General features: G+C 41.5%; 2 protein-coding genes across 2 annotated transcripts in view; both read left to right on the top strand.

The window, feature by feature from the left end:
* PKD1L3 (polycystin 1 like 3, transient receptor potential channel interacting) overlaps positions 1-7279 on the top strand; it is a 35518-nt gene extending 28239 nt beyond the window's left edge. The window contains exons 35-43 of the mRNA XM_066194386.1: positions 413-598; positions 1415-1742; positions 1841-1974; positions 2871-2998; positions 3334-3494; positions 4181-4391; positions 4903-5004; positions 6158-6289; positions 7083-7279. Of these exons, the coding sequence (XP_066050483.1) occupies positions 413-598; positions 1415-1742; positions 1841-1974; positions 2871-2998; positions 3334-3494; positions 4181-4391; positions 4903-5004; positions 6158-6289; positions 7083-7208 (1508 nt within the window). The 3' untranslated portion in view covers positions 7209-7279. The remainder of the gene's footprint in view (positions 1-412; positions 599-1414; positions 1743-1840; positions 1975-2870; positions 2999-3333; positions 3495-4180; positions 4392-4902; positions 5005-6157; positions 6290-7082) is intronic.
* Positions 7280-7998: 719 nt separating this feature from the next.
* On the top strand, positions 7999-14871 carry GCSH (glycine cleavage system protein H). The gene is made up of 5 exons (XM_066194665.1): positions 7999-8138; positions 11381-11460; positions 12433-12496; positions 14050-14181; positions 14742-14871. The coding sequence occupies exons 1-5, from the start codon at positions 8018-8020 to the stop codon at positions 14837-14839; spliced, it is 495 nt and encodes a 164-aa protein (XP_066050762.1). The 5' UTR covers positions 7999-8017; the 3' UTR covers positions 14840-14871.
* Positions 14872-15416: the final 545 nt, after the last annotated feature.

Here is a 15416-nt window from a genome sequence, read left to right as displayed (position 1 = left end):
TGAAGCTGAAATCAAAGAGCAGATGGAGGTCATCCTTCTAAAAGCAGATAGTATCTATAGATAATGATTTATGCCCCTGTTTTACTTCCTCTAAAATCAATCGCAAAAAAAATTACCTCAACTTCACTTGGAACAAAGTTAGACTACTCATTTTATTTGGAGCTGCCACGGCTACTTCTGTGCAGCCTTCCCACTTACCTTCTTGACTGTTACTCATATTCCAAGTGTGAAACACTAAAACTGCAGCACATTGGAGCAGCTTGGGTGCATTCATTAGCACTGGTCACTCAGAGTCTACAAAGCACCTCCGTGGCCTAATAGGTGCTGACAGCAGTAATCATTCACGCAATCCGTTTTGAACAGCATTGTTAATTCAGAACTCAGATGTGCTGTCTCTGCCTGTTTTTTCCAGCCTATCTGGGGTTTTTATGGATGCTGTTACTGGTTGCCTATGGGCAGAGAGATCCCAATTCCTACTATTTAAACAAACACATTGAAGACAGCTTCACTGATGGATTCCACGATGTCTACAGTTACCAGGATTTTTTCACATGGGCGAATACTACTTTACTCAAAAACCTTTATGGATCATACAAAGGTGCAGAGTCATGTTGTTTCCCTTCAGTTTGCCAGATTCTGAAACATTATTTATTATACTTAACTCTAACTTGCATATTTGAGTGGAGAAAGGGACTGTGAGGCTAGAAAGGAATCTTATAATATGAACACCAGTGGATAACAAAACCCCACAGCTTGACCCCAAATTAAACATCCCCTGATATTTTCCTTATATTCAATATAACCCAAAAGTTCTGCATTGCAATGCTTAATTTTTCACATTTTATATTACTTACTCCAGATATTCAGATATATCCTCAGTTTTACACACCTTTCTTTCCATTAAAAATAAATGGCAGACAGGTGGCACCATAAAGCTTTTCCTCAGGAGTTGTTTGCATCATGACTTGGGTCAACGTGAAGGCAAATTATGCAGTATCAGCGTGTTTCTATCTAGCCATACCCAGTACAATATGACCCATTTTCCAGATCACATTTAAGGGTAAATACTGAAATACATTAGCAGAGTTTTCTTTGGTCATGACAGATCACATGAACACTGCATAAAACTACTCTTCTATGGGACTCGAGGTGAGTCACTTTTCTTCCCTAGGCCTCACTTTTCCTCTGTATAAAATACAGATGGGGGTGACACAGAACTCTGTTATTGTGAATGTTTAAGAACTCAGTTCAAATCAACATGAGGGTTTCATTTTCATGACTATTTTGCTCACAGTGTTTCCGAGAAAATAATATATGGCAAAATATTAATTCATCAGTGAATCGTAAATGAAATGAAGAAATATTATTAATTTTGTCATATTGCCAGTGCTGCTCTTTTCCATCTCCTGTTTAGGATTCATTACAGATGGCAATTCCAAGCTGGTGGGTAGTGCTCGAATTCGCCAAGTAAGAGTGAGAGGAGACACCTGCCCTGTTTCTCCCAGACTCCAGCACATAGTTGAGGAATGCCACGCTCCATACTCCCTACAAACAGAAGATAAATCAGTTTATGGGGAGCACTGGAATAGCTCAGTCTTTGATAACTCCTCTGACTTGAGCTCAGCATGGCAGTATCAGAGTCAGTCCAAACTGAGAGGACACTCCAGCTGGGGTAAACTTGCTGTCTACGGCGGAGGGGGATATGTGATTCACCTGGGAACTGACCCTAAAAATGCCTCCAGGTACCACTTGTGTTCTTGTAAATTAGCAGTGCATCCTCCATGTGATACTGTCTCATTCTTGTATGAATTATATCACTGGCTACACATTCTTTTGGCAGAATTCTCCAGTACCTTTTCAACAATGTCTGGCTTGACACCTTCACAAGAGCAGTGTTTGTTGAATTCACAGTCTACAATGCCAACGTGAACCTCTTCTGCATCATAAGCCTGATGTTTGAAAGCAACGCTTTGGGTGAGAGCCTTTCCTAAGTTACACATTTCTGAAGACAGCAAGCAATGCACCTACAGAAGGTAGATTTACACACTATCAGTGTTTTCCTAGCTCTTTCTTCAGGAAAGAGAAGTGTATTAATAAATGAGAAAATCAATGCAAATTTTCTAAACCATTTAGAAAAAATGCAGGATCACAGTAATATAGACCATAATGGAATATCTTATGTTTGCTTATGCTGTGGTCATCTGCTGATGAAGGAAACATGGTGCTGAAACTTGGTCTTGAGAATTTACACAACAGGAACAAGAAAAATTCTGTTTCCTAATTATTTCAGGTAATCAATACCATATTAAGATAAAACATGCAAATGAAAATCTGTCTTTTTTTTGTTCCAGATGACTTCTAATGTTTAGCTATATAATAATGTAATACATAATCTGGATACAAAAAAAAGAATAGTGAAAGCAGATTCTGGTTTAAAGGCTACAGAAAAACATTTGGTCTGAGCAGCAGCCTCCTTAGGGTGTGTCCAAGTATTGGAAAAAGCCCAAACTGAGCTCATTCTGGGTTTAGAATGAGATTCAGCTTTTTGAAAAATTCCAAGTCCTTCTGCTGTATTTCTGCATTTGCAGTCCAATTCAAACTCAGTCCTGCTGGGATTACTATGGTGCTATCACACAAGACTCAAGGAGACAAGTCATACCACTCCAAAAGCCTTGACTCTCTGAAAATCCTGTTTGAGGAAAATTTCAAACCCTTACAGGGTTACTCACATAGTGATGTCTAAATCTTAGTTCAGTGGTTGGATTCAGCCTCATGCTGACCTGAAGCCAAGTGCAGAAGTCTTACAGGTGAACTGAGCTGTTTGAATAAAAGCAAAACCAGCCCTGAGGTGATCCCTGTTTGTTTTCTAGGGGCCTTCTTCACAAGTGCGGAGCTGCAAAGTGTCCGGCTCTACCCCTACACCAACAGCCTCCACATCTTTGTGGTTGCAGCAGAAGTCATTTATTTCCTCTTTATTGTGTACTACATGATAGTACAGGTGAGGCCAATGGAAAGTTTGGCTGAGAGCATTATCTTGTGCCTGCTGTTGATTTCACTTAGAAAAGCTTTAGGACTGTACTTGACTTCAGTAGTGTAGATGCTGCTACACCAATGGAAGTTTGAATCAGGTATAGTTTCAGCATTAAATAATAGGAAGGCAACACTTTATTTGGCTTGGATGCTGTTTTTGAGAAAGATAATGAGAAATTAGTGCAAGATATAGTTTTATTAGTGCAGAGCCGTCTGCTTTACCGTGGAGGGCATTGACCTAATCTTCAGAGGTGCATTGTATGATATGGAGACATGAGACTGAAACAGTAAAACTCCTCCCAGGGAAAGCTGCTGAAGAGTCTGAGATGGAGATACTTCCACAGCAAGTGGAATCTCCTGGAGATGGCCATTATATTGATTAGCTGGAGTGCTCTGTCAGTGTTTGTAAAACGGACAGTCCTTGGGACCCGGGACATCAGCTACTACCAGGAACACAAGGAGGAGTAAGTACTAATGCTATTTAGTGCAGCTTTTGTTGTTGCTACTTATGCAGAAATAAATCTATTTTTCCTCTTCCCAGCTAGCACATTGTCTGTGCTAGATATTGCTATCCTAGATGGCTAGATATTCATGAAGCCTGTAAGTGTGTCAGGGCTGAGATTTGTGTCAGCAATAGGATTTCTTCTGATGCTGCTCTAATAAAATCCAGCAGACTTGAGCACTAAGTCCCCCTTTTTAGCTCCTGCTTTGCTGTCTGCATCACCCTCTTGTGAACCAACAAGCCTTTGTGCTACAGAACACCCACCCAGAAAGCACATAATCTGCCTTATTCTTTGTTGTAAAAAGCCATTGGTTAGTGGACAATAATGGCATATTTAGTACAGAATGGAAAGTTATAGCATCTTTTAAAAAATGGTCATACAGGAAAGAGATGAGAGAAACACGGGATAATGAGCAGAATTTGGGCTACAGCCTAGACCTCCTCTCCTTAAAAATCTTAGCCATGCATAACTGAACTTTTGGCGTGCACACAGTAGGAAGTGCAGGTGGAAACACTCAAGCAGGAGCTCATTAGGTCTCCACTGAAACCCCAGCACAGGGTGACTGGCTTTTCCAGCATACCCATTTATGCACTTCAAAGGATTCTGTGTGCATGGAATATTATGTATTTTCTTTTTTTTCCAAACAGCTCTATAAGCTTCAGTGAAACAGCAAGAGCTGATGCAGTTCTTGGCTACTCAATTGCATTCCTGGTGCTTCTCTCCACTGTGAAACTGTGGCATCTGCTGAGGCTCAACCCTAAACTGAACATGATCACTTCAACACTAAGGAGGGCATGGGGTGATATCTCTGGATTCCTCACTGTTATTGCAATCATGTTCCTTGCCTATTCCATTGCTGTGAGTACCATGGTGCTTTCTCTTGTCTGCAGTCTGCTTCCAGGTACTGCTGGGTTAAATCAACCATTCTTGAATGCTAAAAGCAACATAGCTTTGCCATGTAAAATGGAATAAAGCTGCCTGTCTAAATCTTAATTTAGCAGCTTGGAGCACAGGTCTTCCGTATGAGTGAAAGAAAAGTTAAAACATCTACTTGTCTGTTCTTTGCAAACTGAAATTTAGTGAAAAATCAAAAACTGAGCTGAAAAATAAGGACTCTCTATGTGCAGTAGATGTGACAAAGTACAGGAAAGAAGATTTTCTGGATACAGCTTAAACTGTGGACCATTCAGAAAGTGCCATTTTCTGTCTGGCTAGTTTATAAGTGGCAAATAATTACCTTTTTTACATATCTAGTGGCAGCCTGAGCAGATATAGGACATTCTCCTATTCATGATAAAAGGTCTGCAAGCTCAACACATTTTGCATTTTGTCTGATCATGACACACGACATGATCTCTGTCCTCTGCAGGCAAACCTGATATTTGGCTGGAAGCTCTACTCCTACAAAACTCTGTTTGATTCGGCAGAGACCATGGTCAGTCTTCAGCTGGGAATCTTCAACTATGAGGAGGTACCACATCTAATTTTGAGAAGTTTACAGGTGGACAACTGGCATTTCAGCTACCAAATATGGTTTGACCCAGCAAGTAGAAGGACTTTCAATTAGTGTTAAACATTAATCTAATTTTGCAAGCTCCACAGCTCCCTAAAGCAGCCACCTTTTCTGAGCAAGAAAAAGACATCAAGTGAAAACTCTTTCATGTCCTATTTTGACCACAAGGAGGCTCATAATGAACCGTTCATGAAGAAACTTGCTCACACTTCAATTAGAGATGTTACTAATTGATTACAAAAAGTTTTGAGCAATTTCCTTAGAAATCTACAGATAGAAATCAGAGTAAAGACCTGTGTTTGTTCTGAACACCCCCTCTATCTTCCCAAGAAAGGCAAGACCTCCCACAAGGGAACTTCATGTTAATTTTTTTTTTGTTATTCTTTATATACCACTTTTCCAGTAAAATCTTTCAAACATTTCAATTTCCTTACAGCATTTCTTTGTGGATAATTGTTGGACATACCTGACTGTGAAGTCCTCCTTGGTGCACGTTTTTAGACCATGGATCCAATAGGATATGGGTGGCTTTGAAGAGCAGTAATTTGGCACACTTCCACATCTACATCCCCTACATGATAATCATGAAAATATATTCCTACGTTGTAGGTTATATGAAAATTAGTGTTTTTATTTTTCACATCCCTTGGTTTATAAGTGTCTCTGACAGTCTGACTGTGCCTCTTTGTAAAGCATACAGTAAAATAAATGAAATGCATACAGGGATTTAATCTATTTTGAAAGCTGGGGCATTAGGAAGCTTCAGCTGTTCTGTGGATAAACAGCTCTCCAGGCTTGTCAACTTTCATATGAAACTGTCATACCATTAAAATCAAATGCAAACACTTAAAACCCCCCAAAGATTGCCCAAATTCACACACACATATACAAAATATTCTGTTGTCTTTGTACTATATCATATCAACAAAGGACAATATTAGAGTAAAAATTTTTATATGTGTATAATACATATGTCATAATTGAATAGACACAGGATTTTCAAGGTGACAGACTTCTTATTGGGTCTCAACTGCTTGTATGAATGTATGTAGGTATGTATGCATGCTTTTTTGGTTTGTTTTTTTGATGTCTTACCTTATGCATTATACAGGTCTTGGACTACAATCCAATTTTAGGCTCCTTCTTGATTGGATCCTGCATAATTTTTATGACATTTGTGGTACTGAATCTGTTCATTTCGGTGATTCTGGTTGCTTTTAGTGAGGAGCAGAAGCATTACCAGGTTTGTTGATCTAAGCTATCCTGCTTTTAGCATTTTTTGTTCAGTGCTTACTCAGGTATTCAACCATGGGTGAAAACCATGTAAACTCAGTCCAACTCTTAAGAAGGCAACCTTTTTTCAGAAAGTTAACTTCAGATTTTCCAGATTTACGCTATCCATTCCTGTTCAGATGAGTCCCTGTTCAGATATGATTTGTAGCCTTCTGTTCACATAATACATCCATCAAAAATCTCTTAGGCTTGTGCTGGCCTATATTGAAATCAGTGCCAAAACTGCTACTGAAGTGCATGAGGCTTTACAGCTCCTTTTCAATCTCTCACTGTGAGTGCCTGACCCATTCAAACTATTGATAGTGTGGTGTGAAATCCATCTTAGCACTCCAGTGCTGCCCAGAATTCCCCAATGTTTTAAATAAAGTCAAGGGAGATGAAAACAAAGGATATGGCTGATAGAAGACAGGATATGTATTTAGTTTTTCTCATTTGCTTCACCTAGTGTCTCACCGTGTATATCACCAGCTGCATGGGAGCTGAGAAGTGCACTCCAGCTCCTGTGGAGAGATTTCCATGGGATTTGACAGACAAAATTTCTGTAGTGCCCATACTCATCTGGGGCTTCTATGTGGATAAAAATATTGGCATGATGTTTCGCTTGGCAGTCACTCATGCTCTGCTGGAAATCAGCTTATTTGACCTCAAGTAGAGATTTTGTCTTGCAACTTGCCCTGACTTCAGCAGAGACTGAATCCACTTTGTGTGTGCACCTCTGAGTAACTTATTTGTTATTATTTCAGGCTTCAGAAGAAGAGGAGATTGTTGATCTAATGTTAATGAAAGTCTTCAGTTTCTTTGGGATAAAATGCAAGAAGGAAGAGAAGCCGGGCACTGGCGAACAACTGGAACAGCCGGTCAGCGAGTGAATGAAGACCACCTTCAAAAATCACTTTGCTTGCGGGCAAAGTATTTAATTATTTGCTATCAGCTGCAGTGGTTAGTGTTAGGTTAGGCTGTAGGCTTAGGTTATTACAGCTTCTGATTAAAATGTGCTTACCCAAGGGAATGGCTGGAGCTGTGTCAGGGGAGGTTTGTGTTGGATTTAGGAAGAGGTTCTTCACCCAGAGGATGTTCGGGCACTGAACAGGCTCCCCAGGGAACGGGCACGACGCCAAACCTAAGAGAGCTCATGAAGCATTTGGACAATGCTCTCAGGGACATGTGGGATTGTTGGGGTGTCCCTGCAGGGCCAGGAGCTGGACTCGATCCTTGAAGGTCCCTTCCAGCTCAGCCTATTCCGTGATTCTGAGAAAACGCGGTGTTCACCCCCAAAGTGCTGCCGGCGTGTTGTTCCGGAGCAATAGCTAAGAAATAGCGGCAACCCTAAGGCGAAACGTCCCACGTGCACTTGCCGTACACTTGACGCCTGTATCTGTTTAATAAACACCGAGCGGCTGTCGCACTGTTTGGTTAAACCCTCTCCGTCTCCGCCGAGGCGGCGCGCGGAACATGGCGGCCCCCTCAGGCCGCCCGGTGCCCGGTGCCCGGTGCCCGGTGCCCGGTGCCCGGTGCCCGGTGCCCGCCGCCGCCGGGGCGCGGGGCGCGGGGCGCGGAGCGCGGGGCGCGGCCCGGGCCGCCCCTCACGGCCCGCGGGTCCCCTCGGCCTCCGCGCCGGCCCCGCCCCGCCGCCATCGCCGCCTCCCGCCGGCGCCGCCCGCGCCCGCCCCCGGCAAAGATGGCGTGGCGAGCGCTGCGGCGGGTCGGGCCGGTGCTGGCGCCGCGCTGCCCGCGCCTCCCGCTGCCGCCGCGGGGCCCCGCGGCCCGCAGGCTGGGCACCGGCTCGCTGCTGCTGTCCGGTGAGTGGCGGCCCGAGGGAGGGAGGTGCGCGGCGGGCGGGCGGCACGGCGGCCCGGTGCTGCGGGGAGCCGGCGGTGCCTCCGCCCGGGAGGGTGGGCAGGGTGGGCTGCGGGGGCTCGCCCCGGCCCAGCCAGCCGGGGCTGGGTGCGCGGAGCGGCCGGAGCGCGGGTCCCGCTGGCGGCCCCGGGTGGCAGCCGCCTTCTGTCCCTCTGTCCCCTCCTCCTCCCCTGCTTCCCGCCGTGCCGTGTCCCGGCCGGCCCTCGGAGCGCGATGCTGCGACCGCCCGGAGCCCCCCGGTGCCGGCGGAGAACCTCGCAAGATGGCTGAACCCCCGAGGGCCCCTCACCTGCCCCCGGACTGGCACTCCCGACCCCGCTCCCGCAGGAGCGGCTTCGCCTCCGTTAGTTGCCCGGAAACTTTTAACCTCGTCCCCACACTGCGGTTTTGAGCGGCTTAATCCCCCTCTGGTCCCAGAAAGAGGCTTCGCGGAGCGGGCCAGCTTGCCCGAAATAGCGGATCGCTTTTCCCGGAATTGCCGCACACAGTCAGCTCGATGTTGGCTCCGAGGAGCATCAGCAGCACAAGAAGGGTCAGGGGTGGGTGTCTGGGCAGCCGGAGGGACCCAGCCGGGCTTGCGGGGCCTTGAGCCGCTCTGGGCTGCGCGGGTTTGGCTCTGGCTCCTGTGCATCCCACGGCAGGGGATGGACTCGGGCATCAGTGCTTGCCGCGAGTGTGCATTTGGTGTAGTTAATTCTGAAAGCGTCTGCTGCTGTCAAAGCTCTCCTCGAATGGAAGTTACCCACGAAAGTCTGAAAAACACAATCTGTGGTACTCTAGCAAACAGAAATGTTTAAAAAGTAGACGAGAAGAAGATGCTGTTAAAGTAATGAGTGCCACTAAGGAAAGCTCATCCATTTATTGACTAGCAATCTCAAACCTACCTGCTTAATTGCCTTCTGCTTCAAGTGAAAAAACTAATATTTATTGTTCATTACTTGCAAACTGAGTCAAGATCTAAGCTTTTTTTCACTATTCAAGTCAATGTATCCATTATTTTTCTATACACATCACTTGAAGGAATAACAAACAGTACTTTTGTTTGAGGCATAGAGGAAAAGTTTTGTATGCCTCTGTGGAGGTGTGAGTTCACTCTTCAGGTATATATGAAATATTTAATAGAGGCAGGTTACACTAAATGAAGGGCTGAGCAGAATGTGCTAGCTAAGCTGAAACCAAAGTCCTGTTGAAATGAATGAAGCTAGAGTAAATTCAGCTGCTCTTCTGCAAAAGAATGCAGAGAGAGATTTGGTATGCATTGACATTTCATATTCCTTTAGGTTGATTTCTTTAATGAGCTGTCCACATAAGCTCAAAGTTCAGATTTTGAGATTACTTATTAACTGGTTTTAAATTGACCTTTATTTGCAGTGGTTTTTGTTGCATGCTCAGATTTTTTTCATTATTATTATTATTTTTGTCCTCCAAGAAAGTTACGTGTTCTTCTAACTGTTCAGGACATTTCGCTGCTGTATTCCAAACTGTTGTGAAATTATTCTGGTTTTTTTATTAGCCTTGCTTTAGAAAGAGATTCCATACGATGTCATTATCCTGAATAAAGATGTACTGGTTGGCTTCTTTGTGCCATGTGTAACATCACTAACGTTCAGCTTGGGTTTGAGATTTATCAGTTGTCATTCTCCATTCTTATGGTTCATTACTCCTTTCCAATAGAATTCCCATGGGTTTAACATCTTGGCTTGAAATTATTTGAGACATTTAAGACTCTGCTCATTAGAGTGTGTAGTGAGATTTTTTTGTAGTTATAAGTAGTGCTAGATAAAATTCTGTGGGGTTTTGACTTATAATTCATGGGAAAATACTTAATATTTACAGTTTACTCATGTTTGTTTGTGTACTGTGCTTGCAAACCCACATGTTGTTCTACTGAGCTTTATAAAACTTGGGCCCAATTCTAGGACAAACTGTTTTATCTGAGACTTGCTACTCTTGAACTTTTCAGACACAAGAGGATCACTGCAACTGAAGAAGCTTAAAGTATTGACTGTCTGGAAAGATTTTAGCAGGTCTACAGTGAGCTCCTCTGTTTTCCTTCACATACAATTTTAGGAAATATATAAGGATTTGCAGAAGTGTAGTTTGTCTGGTGTTTGCCATAAAGAGTCCAGCCCACAGGATGAGCTTGAGGAGAATTTTGAACTCAAAAGGAAGGTGCAGCTGTACTACTCTGGCACTAATCACTCAGGGAGCTGTTTCAGAAATTACATTTTCCAGCTTCTGCAACATCCCATGACTGACTGGATGGGTGCTGCAAGTGGAAAATAATTTTTTTTTTTTTTAAAGTAGGAAGGTATTTACAGGGAAATTATATAGCAGTGAGAAAATGGACATAGCAGGCTGAAAATTCTCTGAGTAAGAAAAGTCCCAGGAAAACTGTTAGCAAGAAAAATGCTGCTTGTTTCAGTTACTTCTTTTGAAGTTTCTCCATATGACTTTATAAAAACAATTGCCTCTAATAAAGCTGTGTTGAGTCTTCCAGATCTAAAATGTAAGGAGAATTGTAACCTTGCTGTGAAAAGACTTATCAAGGTTTTAACAGACTTATTTTAAAGTGAACAGAATAACTACTGTGTTCTTCTCACAGTAACAATATTAATAGAGAGCAAATTCTACTAAGTAGCAGTCCTCTATATGACTTGCCTTATTAATTTTTCCTGTATTAATTTGCCTTAATATTACATAGAACTGTGCCAGCTTTGCACTTTGAATGAGATGCTGTAATGCTGACAGTGTTTCTAGGGTCACTAACACTGGCCTTCCCAGCCATAACAAAGTAGATATCAGGAATAAACACTAAATATGTTTGAAAAGCCACTGTGCTATCATAAGAATGTATAACTATGAGTAAAATACACATCTAAGCTTTAGATTTTGCATATCTGTTTGATGTAGAGCTGCTCCTTTTGCTGCTGAACTTTATCAGTCTCCAGATGGTTGCACAGGAACTGATAATACTCTGAGCAGGACACCCAGTGAGCCTCTGCCCTGTCACTGAGCATGTTCTGTGCTTCTGTAAATTGCATGTGCTGGTTAAAATACTTTCCAAGAAAAAAATGAACAAACTCAGTGAAAATCCCCACAGTTTAAACCTGCAAATGTGTTACTGTATTTAAGTGAGCAACGTGTCACTTCTTTCTGAAATGTCGAGTTTGTTTCCTTTTAGCCCGGAAATTCACAGACAAGCATGAATGGATATCTGTGGAAAATGGCATTGGAACAGTAGGAATCAGCAATTTTGCACAGGTATTGATCCTCCCCCCTTGCCCAGGTCTGCAATATTTATTTTTGCCTATCTGCTCTGTCCTTGCTCTTTGGACATTTTCGGGGTTTTTATTGTTTTAACTGCATGTGCGACACACTGATTTTTTCTGACCTGGGTCTATCACATTATTTGTGATATTTGTGCCACCTCAGCATTCTGGGAAGGTCTTAATGGCTTCAGACTGAGCCTGTGGACAGCTGAACTTGGTGAGAAACTTCAGTGTTCAGGTCTAAGCCTGAGCACTTTGTGGCTGTGTGAAGAGGACATCGTGTATGTTTTTAGGTCAGATTTCCTTTGAACACAAATATGGTGAAATCTCTCTGGCTGAAGAACAATTGTGAACAGATGTACAGCATGGCACATATTCCTTACTCTATGACAGGAATTCCTTTGGAGTTTTTGTTCTCATGAAGGTACTTGATTTGGAATAGTCACGGCAAATTCTGGGCTGTATGTGAAACTTAAGAAAGAATGGGACAAGCTAGCAGTAAATGGAATTAATGTTTCTCAGGACAAGCAGCATTTCTTCTAAACTCAGGTTTCTGTCAATAACTCTAATACTCTCTGGTCTTTTGTGAGATAGAGTACATGTGTCAGGGAAGAGTTGAGCCAATTCTTATGGTGATGAGTCCTAATTAAGTCAGTAAGGACACAGTGTGTGCTAACAGCTCTCTGTAGCTGATGCTAAGACAATCAGCAGATGTTATTCCTCATTCTGCCAGAAGAAATCTGCATATAAACTGAGCCTCAGGGTTATTAGCACTGATAACACAACAGTTTATTCATATTAAGTGTTTGCTAAGAAAAAGTGAAAAATATGCGATCCGTGAAGAATGAGATCAATATTTAGAGACAGAGAATACTTCTATGCAGATTCTAGAGTTACTGGATCAGTTCTCTCATATGTGTAGTTTTGTTAATGTGTGCTCTGATGCTTTTGTTTTTCTTCTAAGGAAGCATTAGGAGATGTTGTTTACTGTAGTCTTCCAGAAGTTGGAACAAAATTGAGTAAACACGGTAAGTTTCAGTTCTAGCTGCTCTTGAAGCGATTATTCTGCTCATCCCACTCTTCCTTTGCAAAGATAGATTTTCTGAAATAATATTTATGGTTATTAATACCATTATAGAGCTTCTGGATGCAAAATAAATTCAGGTATTTCTACAAGAGACAGTAATTTAATTTTAAAATCTCACTGTACTTAGCATCAGAAAATACTTGCTTTTAAAACTGTGAAGAAATTTATCCAAAAATGAAGTGTTTAAAATATTTTTTGTAATAATTTTATCTACATTCTGTTTTTAAAATATTTATGCTTTGATTTGGTCTTGCAAGTGTTTATTTATAATTCTTCAGTTATGCACTTTGTGAGCTGCATGATGGGAAACTTCTAATTAGTATCAAGCTCTAATTTTTCTACAAATATAGAGACTCAGTAATTTTGGGGTATTAAATGTAATCAGAGGGGGTTTGCTCATTAGTGATGTACAAATTATTATATTCCTCATCATTCAATTTTGTAACTTTTCCTGTTAAAGAGAGTGAACATTACCAGGTAGAAATGAAAAGCCTTTCCCTGTATTAATATAGAGAGCTGTCTTGGTGGTATGTGAAGAAAAGATTGTCATTGTCTTCAGACAATTTTTAAAAAAGGAATGGGGGTTTATGAGGTAAAGCAGAAGGCCTTTCTTCTGCCATCCTTCCTGTGGAATAGATCCCTATCAAACTGTTTTGGCCAAATCTGTTACACTGAATGCAGACTGTTAGCCAAAAGGTCTCTCTGTGTAGGATTTTAATTAACCAATTTGTAGTTTTGCTTTATTTGAAGGAATTTCATTTCCATTTAAGTTCTTCTCTTTTCTGCCCATTTTGGCCTCAGCCTAATTCCAAGCTTTCCCAGAACAAGTTGTTCTCAGATCCCTTGTGCTGGTGCCTATCTACTCTTGTGACAGCTCCCTGTTCCTTCAGGCTGTGTCTTGTTTGCTTGTGGCTGAGAGCTGCTCTGGACTAACATTGCTCCAGGAACCATTTCCATAACTCCCCACAAAATAGGAAAAAGGGAAGAGCTGCTGGGTGCTTCCAGTGTGGTGCTTCTGAATACTAATGTGTGTTTTCCAGTGAGTGCAAATATAACACTTGATTGTGTTTCTGAAGGAAAAACGGGATTGCTGAAATTGTGGCTGTGTTGATTTTGTAACCAAATTACAAATAAAAATATTTAAATTGTAGAGAAAAGGCATATTTAAGTCTCTTGCAGCAAGAGCTGGGTGTTATTCCTTCTAAGTCAATATCATATGTGCTGTGGGGCTTTAGGCAAAGGATCAACCAAATGTAAAGAATTTCTGTCCTTCTGTAGTAGCTAGCTAGTACAAATTCTCCAGAATACAAGAGCATAAACATCAAATTTAATAATGCTGATCCTTTTCATTAAGTGGGTGACTTCAATCTGTTTTCTTGCTCAAGATCAAGACATTTCTTCACTGGTTGGGTCATCACCAGAATGTCTGACTGAACAAATGGAAGTGCTTTGTGTTTTCCCCTTTGAAACATTCAGTCATATTCTCTGTTTCAGATGAGTTTGGGGCTTTGGAAAGTGTGAAAGCTGCTAGTGAACTCTACTCCCCTCTCTCAGGAGAAGTGACTGAGATTAATGCTGCCCTTGCAGATAATCCCGGGCTTGTCAATAAATCCTGTTATCAAGATGGTAAGATGTCACTTTTATCTTTCAATAATGAATACTATGTGGATTCTTGCTTCTACAAATGGCTCTGCAATTCCTGTTCTTCCAGTTTAATAGTATGGAGACTTAAATGGAATATACTGAATATAGTTCAAGCCCAGTAAAATTTAACATAAAAGCATTATCATAGTGTCATCTTTGAACAGCTGTTTTAAAACATCTTATTTCCAGATATACTCTGTGGCTGAATTTAAATCTATTTGCCTTGACTGCATTTCTGGGTTTTTGTAAGAGTTTGGATTTTGTAAGAGTTCGTGATCCTGAGAGGTCAGGCTCCTTTATTCTTTCAGCCAGCACTAAATTTCACAACTGCTCTGACTCAAAAGGCCATTTCCTACAATGAGTTGGTTGGTTGTTCATTTTGTTTAAATACCGAACTGTTCTTTTGCCTGCACAAAAACCTGGCTGATTCTCCAGTGATCCCAGGCTGGTTGTTCCTGCTGGGAGTGCTTTCCTAAGGCAGTAACATGAATGAATTTGTTCTTGTAGGATATTACCAATTCTTTTTCATTTCCTAACTACAGGTTGGCTTATCAAGATGACTGTGGCAAACCCTGCTGAACTTGATGAACTGATGACCGAAGATGCCTATGAGAAATACATTAAATCCATTGAGGACTGAGCTGGAATAATGAAATAAATTCATATAAAATATCTCAGTGTAGTTTGTCATCAATTAAGGAAATACTGGATATCCAGTTTTGGCAACTTGAAAAATACCACTTAAGATCACATATCCAAGACTATAAATAATTATAGTGACAAATGTGTTTCACATCTGTGTACCTGTGAGGGTTTTTTATTCTGTTTTCTGATTCATGTAACTGCAGATGTTATCTATAATATTTTGGGAAACAAAATTCACTTGCTAAAATGTGTAGTTCCATAGATTCATTTGACATCAAATTTACTAACAGCCTTCTATTGTAGGCACATGACTGTTCTCATAACCTGGACTACAGTTTTCCCTGAAATATTTTTCTACTGCTCCCAAACCATTGAAAAGCAGTGTCTTCCTAATCTATCACATCCTTCTTTCTTTGGGTTGCAAAGATGATACCAAAAAATGAGAAGCCATATCAACTACCCCGTGTGATTTCTACTTCTTTACAGAATCTATAAATCCTTTACTTTCCTTCTTTTTTAATCTGTGTAATCAAATAGTCCTGCCTGTGAGGCAGGAGGAATGGAGCCCTGCC

This window comes from Chamaea fasciata, unplaced genomic scaffold (genome assembly GCF_029207755.1).
Source record: "Chamaea fasciata isolate MVZ Bird 193981 ecotype frontalis unplaced genomic scaffold, bChaFas1.0.hap1 SCAF_12, whole genome shotgun sequence".
In the NCBI taxonomy this organism is placed as follows: Eukaryota; Metazoa; Chordata; class Aves; order Passeriformes; family Sylviidae; genus Chamaea; species Chamaea fasciata.
Note: the sequence above shows the minus strand (reverse complement) of the source record. Positions and strands in the feature narration are given on the sequence as shown.